This window comes from Poecilia reticulata, chromosome 14 (genome assembly GCF_904066995.2).
Source record: "Poecilia reticulata chromosome 14, P_reticulata-male-v2, whole genome shotgun sequence".
NCBI lineage: Eukaryota > Metazoa > Chordata > Actinopteri > Cyprinodontiformes > Poeciliidae > Poecilia > Poecilia reticulata.
The window spans coordinates 24,050,830-24,069,083 of record NC_088843.1 but is presented as its reverse complement, the minus strand read 5'-3'; the positions used below and the strand labels follow the sequence as shown (position 1 = coordinate 24,069,083).

At 35.7% G+C, this 18,254-nt stretch overlaps 1 protein-coding gene across 4 annotated transcripts; it reads right to left on the bottom strand.

Annotated features, from left to right (window-relative positions):
• Positions 1-1,596: 1,596 nt before the first annotated feature.
• On the bottom strand, positions 1,597-17,884 carry mpzl1l (myelin protein zero-like 1 like). 4 transcript variants are annotated; one of them, XM_017308576.2, is made up of 6 exons: positions 17,733-17,884; positions 13,353-13,534; positions 11,269-11,479; positions 6,207-6,339; positions 3,755-3,908; positions 1,597-3,035 (listed from the first exon to the last, which is right to left on the bottom strand). In XM_017308576.2, the coding sequence occupies exons 1-6, from the start codon at positions 17,803-17,805 to the stop codon at positions 2,940-2,942; spliced, it is 849 nt and encodes a 282-aa protein (XP_017164065.1). In that variant the 5' UTR covers positions 17,806-17,884; the 3' UTR covers positions 1,597-2,939. The 4 variants fall into 4 exon arrangements, with proteins under 4 accessions (XP_017164065.1, XP_008426755.1, XP_008426754.1 ...); XM_008428533.3 differs by having other exon boundaries at positions 3,803-3,908; XM_008428532.3 differs by having other exon boundaries at positions 6,207-6,336.
• Positions 17,885-18,254: the final 370 nt, after the last annotated feature.

Sequence of the window (18,254 nt, the reverse complement as noted above, 5' to 3'; positions counted from 1 at the left end):
TATTAACATGCCTAGATTATTTAAAAAGCAAATAATTTAACATGACGCTGAATAACCAAAACTCCCCCAACAATTCAAATGAAATTAAACCCAAAATTCTTGATTTTCTTTAAGCTGCTGAGATGAAAATCCAAAAGGGGAGTTTACGTATTATTTTAATTTTTTTTTTTTTAACGGGTACCACGACAACATGCCAGAACTTCACAGAAAGCTGAAGCATTCACAGTAACACGACGTCAGGCGGCTTCTTCTGCGCAAAAAACTAGCTGGGTGAGCAGTACCAACTTCACTTCACTTCGTAGATGTTACTGGAACTGCATGCAATGTTCCTGTGGGCCAATATCTAACTTTACATTACTATACACCTCTACAACACAAGATCACGATGGAGATGCCCATGATGGAGATCAACTGTGGCTTCTGCAGACTGTTGCACCCGAAAGGCTACTTTAGATTTATTTTACCAAGCTGTACTTTCACTAGACTGAATTAAAATTGTCGTCCAAATGTCAATGAGAGCAAAATAGCAACTACAAACAGTTATTTTGCTTCAAGCTTGACTAAATTTTGAGTCCCTATTGAAGCTCAAAATTATCCTTTGCAGCCAAATGCTTAAGAATATGTTTTTGTTTTTAGCTATCACATCTTATGAACTGTTGCTAAGTGTTTAGTATTAGTATTCATAGTTTAGTATTAGTATTCATAGTGTTTAAATTCCTGAAACTGTGCTGCAAACCAGAATAAAAACATTTTGCAGATGCGTTAACCTTTTGGATAAAAACATAAAAACTTCATTTAGTGCAAGTGGCCATATGTTTGGACGGATCTTTTTCTTGCAGCGTTTGGTTCTGTTTGTAAGGTGCACAGATGGAAATGCTCTACCCAATGGTTGCATTCACTTCAGCCCTGTTTAGTCTGCTTTAACAAAACTGCAGTTGGTTCGCCTAGAAAGTCTGATTTGTTTTGGGAGGAGTTAATCGACCTCTGAAGCGGTCTGGATGCTTATGTGAATGCCAACTGGACCGAAGACCACTCCAGAAGCAGGAAGCGGACTACAGCACAGGGCATTCTGGGTAAATAAAACCAAATTAAATCGCACAAGTCTAACGGTAGCAGGCAAAGCCATAAGAGAAATCTTACAACCGCTAAAATCTAATGCGTCTACATTTTTGTTTACATTTTGTTAAGAAGGAAGTTGTTCTTAGTGTCTTCTTCAGAGGTTTTTGTGACATTTCCTTCAGTGGTTCTTGGTGCAGCGCCACCACAGGCGAGGAGAGAAAGACTGGTTCAAAGTATTATTTGAGACAGTGCATTGTTGTTAAAGAGAACTACAGCAGCTGAAAATTTAGCAAATGCTGCAATTTTGGTTCCTAACTGAATTGAGTCTACCGGACTATCAGGTATGAAAAAAAAGCTAAGCCACAGTCAGATAAAAAAAACTGACATAAAATAATTGAAAAGTAGATTCATTTTTACCATCTCATCTTTCTAAAGTCTACATTTTTTCTCTGTATGTTTAGACTCCTCTCACATTTCATCACCAGAGAAAGCACAGATGGTGTTGTGTATTTACAGCGCACCTTTAACTTATGTACCTTTGCTTTTTTTTTTTTTTTTTTAAGTTTGACATTGCCTGCATTTCATCAGGGTAAACATTGTCGACTCAAAGCACCATGATGTCAGGATCTTAAATGAGGAGCAGAACCTGACTTTTAGGAAACAATCTGAGCTCGTTTGGCTGAATCCCATCATCCTCACTTCCCTGATGTCCCAGCATGTAATTCAAACAGTACATAAAACATAACTGGGGCACTCTTTTAAGGGGTTAATACGGCACAAAGATTTTAATGAATTCAATCCATATGTTTTTTGTGGAAGATTTTCATCTATTTTGGGTGAGACTGAGTGACCTTGGATTTATTGGTAAACATGTTCTTACACTAAATTATCAGTATAAAATACTCTTAATTTGTAGTTGAAGTGCGTATGAAACGTCTAAAAGGGAAGCAAGTTGACATCTGGCTGGTATGGAACATCTTAAATGCCAAACATCGGGTAGGACATGTTCAAAAAGACAAATCAAAAAGCAGCTAAATATGATTTCATGTGTCTGAAATCAGGTAAAAACATATTTTATTTAATTGTAATAAATCACAAGGAGTTTCCTGTTTCCTTAGGGTGTATTTTATGCATCATTGGAGGTTGAGTGTTAAACTTAATGGGATTCAGCCCTACTCTGATGTCAGCCGACGTACAACTCTTTAATTTAAAAAAAATGCATATAACTTTGTATGAAACAAAAATATTGTCCTCCATCAAATTGAGATAAATAAGAGTCAAACTGATTTCCATACAGCATGCTCAGGAGTTTTCATTGTGTAGCAAGCAATGCCGTTTTCTTTCACTGAAACTGATTATTCATTTGATGAAACAGAAATCTCTGCATGACTTTAGCCTTCACTTGTTAAGACATGGAAGTCAGTAAGTGTTAGCTGACTTGGTGCAACAGCCTGCAGATCTGTAATATGCTGGGTGTGTCTGAGGCGACTAGGTGGTTAAGGGGGGCACAACAATTCAAGAGTTAAAATAAAATAATTTACACTTGGAATGATGTCAATGAAGGCATTATTTTTACTTTGATCCCTGTGTTGAAGAACTTTTTAAAGGCTGATATGATGTAGTATCAACTGGAGTGTTTTCGTAGCTTTTTTTTTCTTTAAGTCAACAACTAATACATTAGTTTATCATATAACATGCTTTCATAGGACAAAATATGGAGAAAAAAGAGAGTAGAGAGAGAAACTGCACCAGTTCTGTCCCTGTTAAAACCTTTCCCACCCTTCCCAAGAGCAGCTAAATGAGAGGTCTCATACTTTACTATGTTTTCTTTTGTTTTGTTCTTTTCTTTTAGTTTTTTTTTTTTGTTTTGGTCCCCATCTTTAGTTTTTACGGATGTCAGCATAGACCACGGGCTCCATCTTATGGAACGAGTTTTTACTGCCTGAGTGATCCAACTGGACGTATATCACCGGGCCCTGAAGCACAAAACAAGACAAAATGCACACAACAGAGGAAAACCGGTGAGTAGAATTCAAAACATTCAGATAATCAGAAGCAAATTAACAAACAGGTATGGGGCTAAATTGGGACCAGAAAGTTTGTCATACAAAAAAAAAAAAAAAACTTTAGCTAAAAAATTATTTTAACCGAAACAAAAGAAAAGTTTGAAACAAAAAAAAAAAAAGTAACCTAAAAAAAGATGTGAAACTAAAAATGTCTTGAAAACAGGAACATTTGATTTTTTTCCTAACCTTTTTTTCCCAGTTTGAAAATATGTTTAAAAATATACATTTAAAAATTTATATTTCATTGATTACTGCAACAGTGCATTCAAAGTCTACCTAAAAAAAAAATAAATCAACCCTGCAGCTGCAGTTGAACTGGAACGCTGCCGCTCATGTTCTCACTAAAACCAAGAAGATGGGGCACTTCATCCCAGTTCTAAAGTCCTAACACTGGCTCCCAGTAGCTCAGACAATAGACTTTAAAATAAATCTGTTAGTTTATGAATCACTGAACGGCTCAGTACCAAAATAACTTAAAGACCTGCTATTGTATCAACCTAAATCGGTCATTTCAAGAACCAACCTGACGAAGCGGCACACCAGAACCAATCGTAAATCTGGGTCTTCACTTCTGACAGACCTGACAACATGCCTGAATTTACAGAAACATCATTAAAATGGACTAGAACCTTTGAAAGAGTGGCACCCGGTGGATTTCTTCGTCCTGGAGCTCCTACCTGCAGCGGACCCGAGGGGCTGGTTGACCTGGTGCCCTCCCTGCTGGACTCCGCCTTCTTTAGCGGCCGCGGAGCTTCAGAGCTCGCGCCTTCCAGGGACGTACATCTAGTTTAGGGTTACGATTTGCAGTGGTGTCGAGCAACCAGCAGTGCACAGTCATAGTAACATAAACACACATGACGGGACACAAGACAAAAATAAAAGCAATGAGTGATGGGCACATGAAACAAAGCAGCTGCGAGAAGGTCAGAGCTGAACTAACGGGATTTGGATGGTATTATGGCCCCCCAAGTTACTTTAGGGGGCCACGCTGCACTATATTATGTGACTTGCTGCAACTTAAAATTTAATTTATTCCTTGTTAGTTCTAGGCAAATTTATGGCAGATGTTATGCATGTTCTGAAAAAATAAGTTATGTCAAAGTAAACATTACATTTGATAGAAGTTACAGAAAGTAATGTTTAAATTCTGGGAAACCAAAATTCTGAAAATTTAATAGTTCTGGAAAGTAAAAGTTCTAAGAGTAACCTGTAAGATCTAGAACCTAACCTTTAGGTTCTACAAAATAATGTGAAAGTTCTACATGATAACCTGTAATTCTAGAAAATAATTTAAAAGTTCTATAAAGTAACCAGTAAGTTATATAAAGTAATGCCAAAGTTCTAGAAGGCAACCAAGAAGTTCTATAAAGTAACCCAAGTTTTAAGAGTAAACTATGGGTTTAAGAAAATAACTACCAAGATCTAGAAAGTAACGTGCATGTTTATTACAGAAACATAAGTGTTCTAGAAAGTATGTTTTTTTTTCATGTTACCAAAATTTTATGTTAGTCCTCAATCTAAAAGTGACTTCTTTGATTGAAAGAAAATGAACTTTCTATGTATCATTTCTAAAATGTTATAATGAAAACGAGGCTCAAAACCTGAGGATGCAGCGAAATGTCTCAAGTCTGAGACACTTTCTTCACTTTTTTTAAATCATGAGAACAAATTTCTTGAGCTTAAATTTTGTGAATACAATAGATAGTTTATATGACAAAAGATAGGTTGCTAAGGTATCTCCATCAGGGCAGGACCTTCTGCTAACATGTTCTAAGTAAACATGAGTAGATAGAGATGTAATAGTCACATAATCCACACTGGCAGTGATTTAGCATGTTTCTGTGAATGAAAGATGAATAAACATTTATACTCTGACTCCATCAAATTTGGTTCTGATCCAGTCTTAGCCTTTGATTTCTGTTATTTTGTAAATGCTCCTTGGCTCAAGACAACACAAACCTTGAATGAATGAAGACTAAATATGGAAGCATGCAAGATATTAGTGGCGAGCAATATGGACTTATTTATCACTTTAAGTCAATATTTTGTGGTACTATTGTGATAACGATAAAAGTGATGATAAGGACTAGTTATGACATCATTTTTAGGTATCTATATGGCAGTGACTGTGTGTCACAGCACTTATAGCCCCACAAACACAAATACTGCTCTTGAAAAACATTCCCATTTGTAATGCACTTCTTTAGGACATCATTAACGTAAAGAAGTGTGATTTGTATCATTGAACTGCTCACAATAACTTTATTTTCAAATTTATTTATATTTATTGACACTTTTATTGAGCCAACAGTGGGGGGGGGGGGGAATTGTTCCTTAAGGAGAATAGCTGACAGGTTACATCAGATTACATGACCGCATGCAAGCGAATGAATGACGAGACAATGTGCAGCTTTGCTCACAGCAGGTTTGCTAGTGATGTTAAATGAAAATGTTAGAATGGCGTTAGTTGTTAGGACACAGAGATGGAGAACAATGACTGACACCAGAGCAAACAGCAACCCCAAAGATCGCCAATCAAAGCAGCCACGGCTTCAAACAAGAGACCTTCCCCTCTCTGCACAAGTTTAACACCATCTATCAAGTGTGAGGTTAAAATCTACATTCAGTGTTGACATGCAAGACATGATCAAGCTACCGCAGATAGTACAAAGTGTAGTTTAATATTTAACAATCAAGTTAAAGCATCCAAAGTTTTGTTCATTATTCTTCCCTAGCAAGTGGAGAGAAGATGCAGCTCCCATGCAGAAGGAGTTAAAATCAAGAAGAAGACAAGTGTCTTTGGAAAAGCTCACAAAAGTACCCAAACCATGCAGCCAATATAATCAACCAGGCGATTAAAGGCCAATAAATATCTGGATTTACAATTAGAATCAACAACAGTGACAATAACTGGAACTTAAATACTAGATGAAGAGTAAAATATTAAATATTCCTACTTTTTCCAAACAATTTGATGAACATGGCTGAAAAAGAAACGTTTCTTTTCTGCACCTTTACAAACTGTTTGCATAAAATAGAGCATCAAGTTGTGTTGGGATCAAGCAGAGCAGCGTTACTCACCCTTCGTAATCGTGCCGGTTTTGAATCACCCGTACGGCGAAGCAGGCAGCTATAGCGACGGCGATGAGCAGAATTAAAGCACCACACACTGCTAAGATTACAATCTTAGTGTTGGTCTGAGGGAGAGACTCTGCTGGAACAGCAAACACAGCAAAGCAAAATTTCATATAAATCTCAAGAAATTTGTTTTGTCTTTAACAGCGACTTATAAAAATATTCGTACCCTTTTTCATATTTTCCTCATGTTCCAACCTTAACTTTTTTTGTATTTTTTGTGATTTAATGTGTTGCACATGAAACACACACAGCAGTTCATTATAGTGAAGGGGAAAGGAAAAAATATCATAAGTTTACAGAATTATTCAATAAAAATCTGCTTTAAGGTTTTATCAGATATTCTCAACTTGAGTGGTCTGTGCTGTGACAAGCCTGATGGTCAGCAAACTTTTCAATTCAAAGAGCTACTTTTGCCGCCGGTTCCTGCAAAACAGTTGCCTAGAGTTGAACAAATGAGTTTTATAAATAAAGGTCTTACTTTTGAAAGAAGCTAAAGTAAACAAAAAATCCCTATGTAAAAAAAAAAAAGAAAATATGAATATTTTGATCTCGCCCCCTCTTTCTCTGGAAAACTTTTTTTCTGGAGCTTATTTGTTGATTTGAAAATTATTTGTGCCGTTTTCAAATGAAGCAGGTTCAGAAATCGTACAATATCGTAGACAAAGCAATCACTATATTCACGCTTCTGTTATTAAGTAGACATTTCTAAATGTAACAGTTTGATCATTTCAAAGCAACATACCCAACACCAAACAACACAAAACAGAAGAAATTTCAACCCTCCAGATGGTGTTTTGTTTTGACTGAACTGTAATTGTGCATTAACTCGGCTGCAAATTGTGAAAGGTTTTGCCATATTGTGTTTTTCCATCATGTTTCCAAAGTCTTTATTATGCATTAAAAAATGGAGAAAGACTTTTGGGATAAAAAACAAAACATCTAATAATATCTATCCCCTAGCATAAAAAGCCATCAAAGACAGATTTAAATCACTACAGATGCAATATACAGGATTAAAATAACTGAAAATTCATACATATCGATTATGTTTTTGGTGGCTGGAGTTAATAACAGCATTCATAAAAGTAAACTTGAACTATTTATTATTAATTATTCTATGTTATATGCAGAAAGGTTGAACAATTTATTTAAAAACAAAATCCACATCAGGATATTGTCACTTTTTTAAAAGCCCAGGCTTGGATAAATCACAATGTAAATATTTAAATTTGAGTATAAGGGATATGAAAAAAATAAATAATTTCATTTATTTATTTTTCTTTAACAAAAATTTAAAAACTGTTGCTAAAGCTGGTTGGTAAAAAGTCAAAGATAAAAACATTTCTGCTATGCTTGTAGAGCACTGAAGTTAATAATGGCATAAAATGGTGACCCCCGAGGGTTGAACTGATGTGAGAATGATAACAAAATGCAGAGGTTAACATATTATAAGAATATTATAAGAATGCCAGGAATCTTGAGCACCATGACAAAAAATTTACTAACTATGCTTAATGGTTGATAATCTCACAGTCTACCCACCTCTCTTGGAGACAAACTGGGTTACAAATTGACACTTGTTTATTTTTCCTCTCTCTCTCTTTGAAACCTGACTATTATTTTTCTTGGCAGCGTAGTAGCTGCCATAGTCTTCTTGTCCTCTACTAACTGCTGCTAAACACCGTCACCAGCAGGAACAAACCATTTCAAGCAGATCCAGGAGGGTGTTCAGTGCAAATGTGTACGTGTGCTTTTTGGTCCGGTAGGGACCTTTTACTGGTAAAAACAACTGTAAACAAACACAATATGATTAATTTAGCTCTTGACAGGGCCCCAAATTTGTTTCTATTTCTTAAAAAACAAACACGAAAACAAACTAAAACATATTTTGTGGGGGATCCCTGTCAGTCAGGGGCCCTTGGAATTGTCCTAACTTTCTTCCCCTAGTGGTAGAATTGCAGTTTTCCACCTCCCACCTATTTCTGATTAGTGCACAGAAAGTCCAGTTCACAAGATTATTTTATGTAGAAAAAAGCCTAATCAATTTAATTTCTATAGGCTATTCAGACATAATTATGGTACAGTAATCAAAAAGTTAACTTTAATCATCAGTATTGGAAAGGTGAGACAAAGCAGACGCTGTGACTCCAAAGAGAAAAGAGGCGTGTTTGCCTCCAGCTAAAGTTCTATTTTAGCATGCTAAACTAACTCACACCAGAGCGAATTTGAAACGCCGCTGAGCTAAAAAGATGACAAGTCATCACATGCACTTGTTCGCTTCATGTAGCTGGATACAAACAACAAGCAGACATATCTGGGCCTGCTTGTTCCTTTCTACTGTATTCCCCCTGAAACAACACGTTAAGTGTTCAAACACAAAGAAGAGCATAATTGAACAAAAAGTTGATGCTCCGTCATGCAGTTCAGTTGAATGAGCACTATTAAGGTGATAAATTAAGGAGCTTTTTGAGTGCTTATATTTCAAAACAGAGTCGTATAAAGTGTATTTTGTTTCCCACACCAGATTCTATACCGTTCGAATTTGCAGTTCTGATATTGGCCCTGCCGCCATCTTTGTTTCTGTACCACAGACTGCAGTTAACCAGCAGCGCCCTCTGCTTGATGGAGGCCAAACTACAACACTAAAGGTCTTGTAAAAGTAGGAAGAAGGTCTAAGTGCAATCAATTGGAGCAAATTTTGATCTAAACAGACGTGTAAGCTGATTAATTTTTCTTCAAACTTTTTTACTCTGACAACCCTAAAAACATCTGTAAAAATGCAGAGCAAGTCACAACTGCAAGAATTCTGCAAGTCTGGCCGTTACAAAAGGGTGTCAGAAAGACCCATAAGTTGTCCGGTTCTGGGTCATTATAAGGATGACGTGGTTAATATGCTGCTCCGCTCGGACAACTTTAAAATCATAAGCTATGCTCCACCGTTACCATCCATGTTTACTTCCGCAAACACTGAGCACTATTTCTTTTATGTGGTGGTTGGCAAAACACTATGCACGTTCTCTATGTGTGACGTTGTTGGGCAAAAAAATCAGTTGACAAAAAAATTGGAATTGGGTCACTTCAGGCTGCAGTGTGAACGTAGCCTAAATCTGTTTAGCCTGCAAATACAGAGAAGCTAGCTGATAGACATGAATACAATTAAGCAAGACCTAAAAAAACTTTAATCTGCAATATCTCGAATACCACTTTTCCCACACTAAAATTCAAGCACTTTTCAAGAATTTTTAAAGTCAATTCTCCAATACCGAAACAATACAACTAAACTAAAAGTTTTAATTCTCTGTTACTGTCCCTGTCCATTCTAAAGAGCTATTCTTGCAGTTAATTCACTCACATTATGGTTTTATGATTTAGAGCCGTAAAACTAATTGTTTTTATAAATATCTACAAAATAATAAGATGTGTTTTTGTAAATAAAGTTATTTTTTTTACATTTTAAGATAAAGAAAAACAAACTTTTGGGAAAAAAAGAGGATGGATACAATTTATTCTCCGTTTACATAAATATAAAATAGTTTGTACTTTTTTGTCATTCTATTGTTGAAATTCAATGCAATTAATTCAGGAAAAAATTGAAAAAAGAAACACACATATACATACATAAGTACATATATATGCATATTTATCATATTATCATTTGACGCAATAAATTTCTTATTATATTTTTATTTACCACTTATAACAAATTCCAGTTAATGTTTAAAACCCCGAAAACTGCCCATATTGTTAGTTTTATATATTTAATGAAACCATCAATAAATATCAGTAAATTTTAATATATTATTAAATGCAGTTACAATTCGTAGTTTTATTATATAAATCACACTTCGTCTTTCTGGCGTCCTAAACAAATTACAAATGGGAATGAATTTCAAGAGCAGTATTTGTGCTTATGCAGCTATAATTGCTGGTCGCTGCCACACATTTACTTAAAAAAGATGTAATAAATAGTTCTGATTGTCACTTTTATTATAACAATAGTACCACAAATATCATGATAAAACTTTAAGTACATCACAGTGTGAAGATACTACAAATTATTTGTCAAAGATTGGCCATTTTGCATAATTTTTTGGAGAAAATATCTAAAATATTCTAAAGAAAATGCATTTTGGGTAGCAGGAATACTTATACGCAACGCTTCTTCACACACTATTGGGTGGTGTTTGCAAAGCAGCCGATAAAGGACCGCCATTCATTTTACTGAACGCTTTTTGGCTTCATTTTCTTTCATCTTCACATTTATAGTATGTAGTTATTTGCAATAAATCAATAATGATAAATTGAAATGAACGCAATAAATTTCATTGGACGACAATCATCAAAAAGATGCTGAAAAGCCGCTATTTTGAGAAACGCTGTAAGCATTTGTCAGCCAGAATAAAATTGTCAGTCTGCACTACTTGCCACTTTTGCCTGTTTTCCCCGTCTAAGCTGAATAATAATTATTTTTTTAAATACATTTTTGGTTACAGAGACTTCATAATCCATTTTAATTACAGGGTTTCCCCCCTGTGTATCATAAGTCTGGCGGGCCACCATGCTTTACTTGGGTCCCCAACACGCTAAGCATAGCTTATTTATTTTTGGTTTTTTTTATGTTGTCAAATTTTTAAGACTTTATAGTCAGAATTCAAGCTTCTAATAACACATAATTATCAGGTGATATTTTCAAATTTCCTGTCAACTCTAAACATTTTTTAACTCAAAAACACGACGGGCTGCAGAATGAATGACTGCTCTAGCGCCCCAACCACAGAGCTTAGCAAGTTGTTTTGGGGGAAACCCTGAATTATTATTGTTTCATTTTCTTTGTTTTATTTTAGAAGTTTAAAATGTTTTCTGGTTTCAGTGTTAAATGTTGTTTAAAAATTAAAGTTATTAATATTTGAGTGGATATTCTCACATTATGCCACTGTTATATTAGTTGAAAATAGTACTGTCACCTTAAGAGCATCTAAATAGACGAATACATGTTTAAATTTACCTTTCTGAACGACCCTGAGCTCCGTTCGGCCCTGAGTTCCCGACACGTCGGGCGGGTTCTTCACGTCGCAGAAGAAGGTCCCGTTGTCGCTGAACTGAGCCGGACTCAGCTGTATCGAGGCGTCCTTCTTGTTGATGTCTCCGACAAACTGAACCCTGTGTTTGAATTCTTCTTGTCCTGGATATGCTTTTCCATCAGAAAAGTAGAAAATCTAGAAAAAAGGAAAGAATATTAAATCTGAGACTAAAAACAGAAAACGGAAAACGTCAGATGCAGAAATACCAAAAGAGGAGTAGAGCCACTAAAAAAACAACTAAATAATTCGGACTTTAATCTTCTGAAATCAAATGTCAGAAATCTTAGGTTAAAGTCAGAATTATTTTTTTTGTTGTAGTTTTTTCAGTGGCTCTAATCGTCTTCTTTACCGAAGCAGGACCTGAAATGACACAGTCAGAACGAATTGTCCCGAGTGACAGCTACTTTTCATATCTGACAAAGACAAGTGCAAAGCAGCTAAAACATTTCCAAAATGCTTTTTAAACCTGTCACTCTTCTACTTATTCTCTACTTGTTCAAGTTCCTAATTCGTCTCACACAAACCGCACATTATGCAGGATTTGTCTGGGACAGAAAATGATTCAAAAAGTCAAAAGAAAAAGATAAATGTTTCCTTAGAGATGTTCAAAACAATCAGTGACTCAAACCGATTCATGGAGTTCTTAGTTTAGAGGATTTTGTTAAACAGGAAAGTGTTGAAACTTCAGGGGGGGAAAAAAAAAGATGCTTTTAGCTCAGCTCATTGTGCAACACACATTCTCCAGATGCTGACGGCATACATCTGTTCAGGCAAGACTGCCCTGCAAATTAAAGACCCCCAGGCTGTGTCATTACATTTTACAGGAGATCAGAGCAGAAAGGGAGGCTCCTGACCAGACTTGTTTGTAAACAAAAACGTGCTGTAAAAAAAAAAAAAACAGGTTGAGAGTCAGGTTTTCCACTAACTAGACACTTTTAGGTTTGCTTTCCCTTCAGACAACAGATTCCTGAAGGATATTAGTATTGCTCCAGGTGCTTTAATATTTTTAAATAATGAGTCTAGCATTAGGGCTGAAACGATTAATCGCACTAATTGTGATCATTGAAATGATTGTCAACCAATTTAGTAAATGATTAATCATTAACTGGAATGTACAGACTCTAAAAAAGCCCATTTGCCGAAAGCATAACACACTCAGAGCAGCAATTAAAACAAATCTGTATAAAAATATGAACATTGAATTTAAGACAAATAAAACCACTTTGTAAATATGTTCTTGCTAAAAATGATCAAACGTACACTAAAGGAGTGCTGTTTTTACATTTCAAGCAATGTAATGTAAAAAATAAATCAATTTATTTGCATTTTCTTAGTGTTTTTCTAATGTTGTACAAAAAAGCTTAACTGCTTAAATGAAAAATACCACGTTTTTATCTGATTAAATGATTAATCATAATAATATACATTTTATAAAAGGTGTAGACCTTTTTAAAACCAGGCCATGAATTACTTTCCACTCATTTTTACAACTCATATTTAGCAATATGCTGCTATTTGTATGTTTTCTATTTTTTAGCTTCACCAGAAACACTTGTATGAATGTATGTATCTGTATATATGTCTGTATGTATATGCATAATCACACGTTTTAGATCTTTTCTTGCCAAATTCACTGTTGTGTCTTTATGTAATGACAATAAACTAAGTCTGAGTCTAATTAGACATATTTTACTGTCCCTTCTGACAATAAATTGTCTGAAAATGTTTTTTTTTTAAAATCAGTGTCATAAAGCAATTTAACTTGCTTGCTGTGAATCAAATATAAACACCACAAGCTTACATGCAGCTTTATGACGTAAACAAGCTACAAAAAATCTGAAAAAAGCATGCAAAACCAAAGCCTGACACCAAATCATCACATTCATCCCTGAGGAACAGTTGAAGCCTTTATTAACGTGTAGGACAGATCGAAGTGGCAGGAAAGCATCTTGGGATTGTGGGAAATGTTCCAGAAAGGACATGAGCAGCAGCAGCAGCTGGGACTCACCACGTATGGAGCTGAGAAGTACTGACTGTCGGGCTGATTGGACTGGAAGGACCAGCTCACACTGGTGGTTTTGGTCACCACTTCACTGGAGTCAAAGGTGCATCGCAGGACCGCCGTTGTGCCGTTCTGCACGATCACTTCAGAGTCAGCGTATATGGTGATTGCACATGCAGGTCCTGTGACTGTTTGATGGGAGAAAAAAAAAGAAAGAAAGAATGGTGTCAGGGAATGCGTTAGCAACAGGATGTCAGCGGCGGGTGGGTTGCAGAGCTGAAACAACAACAGCACAGAGCTCAGCAGGTGGTCACTAAGGGAGACAATGAGCTGCAGGGAGATTAGGTTGAATTTATAACAGAAGAGAAAAAAAGTTTTTATCTGGTCGGTGTGTGGAAACGTATCGGCCATGTTTACACCCACTTTGATAACCGAAGGTTTATTTTCTTATCATCTAATCACAGCTTCCAGGAGCTTATCTGGTTCCAAGAAACATTTATCAACAAGTAGCTGTACTGCAAAAACAAAATATCTTATCAGATGTTTTTAGTCTAGCTTTTAGTACAGGTATCTTAGTTCACTAGAAATAAGACAAAACTCACTTAAAGTAACTTCTCAGCAAGATATGGGAGACTGTTTTAAGAAAAGAATTCCTTATTTTTTATTACACAATGGACTGAAGACAGTATTCTCAGAATTATGACTTCAACCCCAGAATTATGACTTATAAACTCAGAAAAGTAAAGTCAGAATTCTGAAATTAAAGTTTGAATTGTGAGATTAAAGTTTGTAGCAATGGATGCATCTGCAGCTAAAAACATACTGCTAACAACATATTAGCAATTTCTGCTCGACTTAATACAGCGTAGAGCTGGTTTGTTGATTATTTTTTAATTAACTTATTAGAAATCGCATAATAATAAACAACTTGCCTTAAGTAAGGTTCAATATTTCTAAAATAACAATGGATAAAAACAAATCACCTGACATTTTCAAACATGTGACTTTCACAGCTTTGGCTGCAAGCAAAGGATCTAAAAAGGTCAATAATTGAGGCTGCAGGGAATCCAAAGCATCAGAAAGACAAACAACACTAACATCATTAAAGCTTCAGTTGGAGACGATTTCACCAAAAAAAAAAACAGAAGGAAGTGTTCGTCATCCATTTCCTCCCTGTCAGCTGATATCGGAGTAAGATTGAGAGCAAACCGCTTTTTATTGCATGGTAGTGTTCTGAAGATAAGAAAGAGTTTGTAAATAAAAAGAAAAAAGACTGCAAGTTTCAGTTTGTTAAGCTGCTGCCTGGGGATTAAAGATCCATTTTCAAACTGCTAAATATGTGTGGATCTGCTGCATAAAATATTCCCAAATGACTCAAGAGGAAAACGCAAGGCGCTGATGTTCCATTTTCTGAAAAAAAGACTGAACGTCTCGTTACGATTAAAGCTTCTAGTAAGAAAGGTTTTCAGGCTGTTTTGGATTTGACAAACATGCAGGCAGCAGTTTTGTGTTTACATGTGAGCAGATATTTTTAAAGCTCCTTATTGTGGCTTTGATGCTCAATTTCATTTGATCTTATGCACTTTTATACTTGTGAATATGTGGAGTTGCTCTTTGCAATTTGTGTCAACTCAAAACTACTTTATTTATCCCAAAGGGAAGTTGAATGTTATTAGAACTTTTAATCACGCCAGTGTCTTCAAAGAGTTGTTGTGGATGGTGATGCTGTGGGCAGGAAGGATAACCAGTAGCAGTCAGTTTTGTAACAAATCTCAAGACGCCTCTGAGACCATTAGTTGTTGGCAAGCACTGCTAATTCACATCCTTTGCTTTTGACACTCCTCTTTAAATCATTGTTAGAAAGTCGGGCAGAGAGACGCTTGAGTAGGGGAAACAATAAATTATTAATCGATGGAGGAGTTCGGGTGTTATTTTAGCTTTCAGATGCTAATCAGCTGTTCCCAGAAGTAAAAACAATATCTAGTTGCCAAGGTTACGCATCATGACATGTGAATACCAAGCAGATCGGCGACCGCTCCAAAAGCAGGAAGTGGACTATAGAACATGGCATTCTGGGTACAACCAAAACAAACATGCTAGCTTAGCACTAATGGCTCCTGGTCTTTTGGGAAAGATAAAAGAGAAATTCTACAACAGCTAATATCTGACACCTCTCCATTTTTGTTTACATTTTGTGAAGAAGGAAGTTGCGCTCAGTGTCTTCTTCAGAGGTTTCTGTGTTATTTCCTTCAGTGGTTCTTGGTGTGACACCACCACAGACCAGCAGGGAAACTAGTTTTTCAAAGGAAAACGAACCGCAACAGCTGAAAATGTAAAAAATGTTGCAACTTTGGACTCCAATCAAACACAGTCTATTGGACCATCAGGTTGGAAAAACACCCTAAAATGCTGTCCCATATCTTGCTGAAAATCCTAACTGTGCTTTTGAAATAATTTTACCTGAAGATGTCCATAACATCCCATTGAACAAAATCTATATATCCTTTTTTCTGCAAAGATTTTATGTTTTTCTTTATTTTAAAACCCAAGAATGTGAACTAAATAGTTTTTTTAAGAATGCCAACACATTTTCTGTACTAGAATTCAATCAAAAAAGTTGTATTTTTTCAATACATCATGTAACATTATTGGGTATAAACAAATTTTATTTATCTGGAGTGGAGGCAAAAATTGATTAAAAAAAAAAAAAAAAAAAGTCCAGGCCACCACTTGATTGAAATGCAGAAAAATCTTCAATGAACTGAAGGAAGAGCGACCTACACTCACTCCACATCAGATGTTACTGCTAAAGACGGGTTTACAAGTTAAATCGTGGGAGGTACTTAGTTTTTCACAGAGTTTTGGCGTCATAGCAGCATGTTGAGTTAAATGAAATTAGGACCTGCTAATGACTAATAGGATTAATTGATTATTGAAATAATCATGAATTAGTCAGGTAATTGATTAATCCCTAACTGGAGAATAGACTAAAAAAGGCTATTTACTTAAAGAACAACACATCCAGAGCAGAACAAAATATCCATGTATTTTGCATTTAAGATAAAAAAAATTTTTTTATCTAAATACGCAGATTAAATTCTGTTAAAAAAATATGTTAATCTCAAAAATAATCAACAGATGAGTGTAGATAATCAATTTTTTTTTCATGTTAAGTCTAACAGTGAGAGCTGAGCTTTTCACAGGTTGTTGTTGGAAGTATGTTTTAGCTGCTACAAATGATCAAGCATTCATTATCTAATTAATTTATTAATCATCAGGGGGGGGAAAACAGCAATGAAATAATTATTTTCTAAATTAATCTTCATTAAAACTCTCTAATTTACATCAAGTGCTGGTATTTCAACTTTTAACTTTCTCAGTTTTTCACTCTTCATTGAAGCTAGTTTGATTACTAGGATGAAGTGGAATAACTGTAAGATTAAATTAAATTCACTATTTTTTGTAAAGTGTCTTGAGATGGAATGTTGTGTGATATTAACTGAATAAGTAGTGCAAACATTACGCTTAATCTAACTACATCTGTTTTCCGATTTGCAAACAAATACTTTTATAAAATTGTATAAATTTGTATAAATTTGCAATTACTGTACAACAATATTTCTACCGATTATGCTCCTGAGCTTCAGATGTGTTGATAATGACGACATTATAACACCTCAACATGTGTGAGCCTCAGTGAAAGGAAATGACAAAATTTTATTTTATCTTGTGGATTTGCACCAACACGGCTGATGTGGTGCTGCAGTAAAAACAACCCGCAGCTTCTGTGAATGAAGCATAACAAAATAGTTTATTTAAAACACTGTAAATCTGTAAACTGTAAACCTCGCTGAAATTAACATTAAAGGCTTTTTCCCCCCACTGGGTGACACGTAGGTAAACACGGCTAACATAAAGTCCCTGTTTAATTATAAAATAGCTTATATTAACAGGTATTTTATTAGTTAGAAGAGATTCGAAAACATGTAAACTACCGAACCAGTCAGTGATTGTATCCGACCTGAATCGTTCTTTATCGTTTCAGAGGAAGCCGCGAACAGGGCGGCAGCCATCGTCTGCCACCGAACTCTATTCAAATTTCAGTCAATTTAAAGTTTGTCATCTATAACGTCAAGGCGACCAGCATGTGACAGTTAAATATGGATAAATAGGCAACAAATCCAGCTCCGGGGTGTTTAATTATCATCGGCTGTTACAGTAAGACTAAACAAAGTCGTTTTAATGCGAAGGACTGGGGCTGGGGGAGCAACGATGATAACATCGCAGGGCTAGCGAGCGTGATTTATAATAGAAAAAAAAACAGTTAACGCTGAATCAGGCGTCACGGAACGAGATTTTAAATCCATTTTAAGGTTTAACACTCACCAAATATAACGCATAGCAAACACCCAGACCATAAAACGCCCATGCAAACGTTCTTCAACCATCTGGGCTCCATTATGTTGTTGTAAATAGGAGTAGCTCCTCGGCCACGACGATGAAGTTAGCTTCCGGCTGCTAGCTTCCGAGCAGGCAGTTTGTTAAAGGGATAGTTCAACACTTTCAAAGCAACGCTTAGGTTAAAGGTTTTCCTTTTTCTTTTTACCATCTGAACCACAAAATAAAAATTAAAGAGACTTTTAACGTCATATCTTGGCTGAGTCTACAGGCATTTTTACCGGGTCAATATATTGGTCAGCTATTTATTTTAAATTCCTGTTTTAGTTTAAATCTTACTAAGCCCTTACTGCAGAAGCACAGACTATGTGAAACCAGCTATAAGAACAACTGCCTTTAATCACCTTCAGTCCAAAATGACAAATGTTTGGTTATTGTAAAAGTGCAGATCATTTTAGACACAGCTTGTTCAACCTTTACACTCACTATCTGCTAAAAATAAAATGTATT

What these genes read in the sequence shown, in the direction of transcription:
- mpzl1l (XM_017308576.2), bottom strand. Translation starts at nt 17,805, where the DNA reads ATGGAGCCCAGATGGTTGAAGAACGTTTGCATGGGCGTTTTATGGTCT. An exon ending in TTTGCTATGCGTTATATTTG is followed by an intron (nt 13,535 to 17,732) that starts GTGAGTGTTAAA and finishes CCCATCAAACAG; the next exon opens with TCACAGGACCTGCATGTGCA. An exon ending in AACCGGCACGATTACGAAGG is followed by an intron (nt 3,909 to 6,206) that starts GTGAGTAACGCT and finishes ACCCTAAACTAG; the next exon opens with ATGTACGTCCCTGGAAGGCG.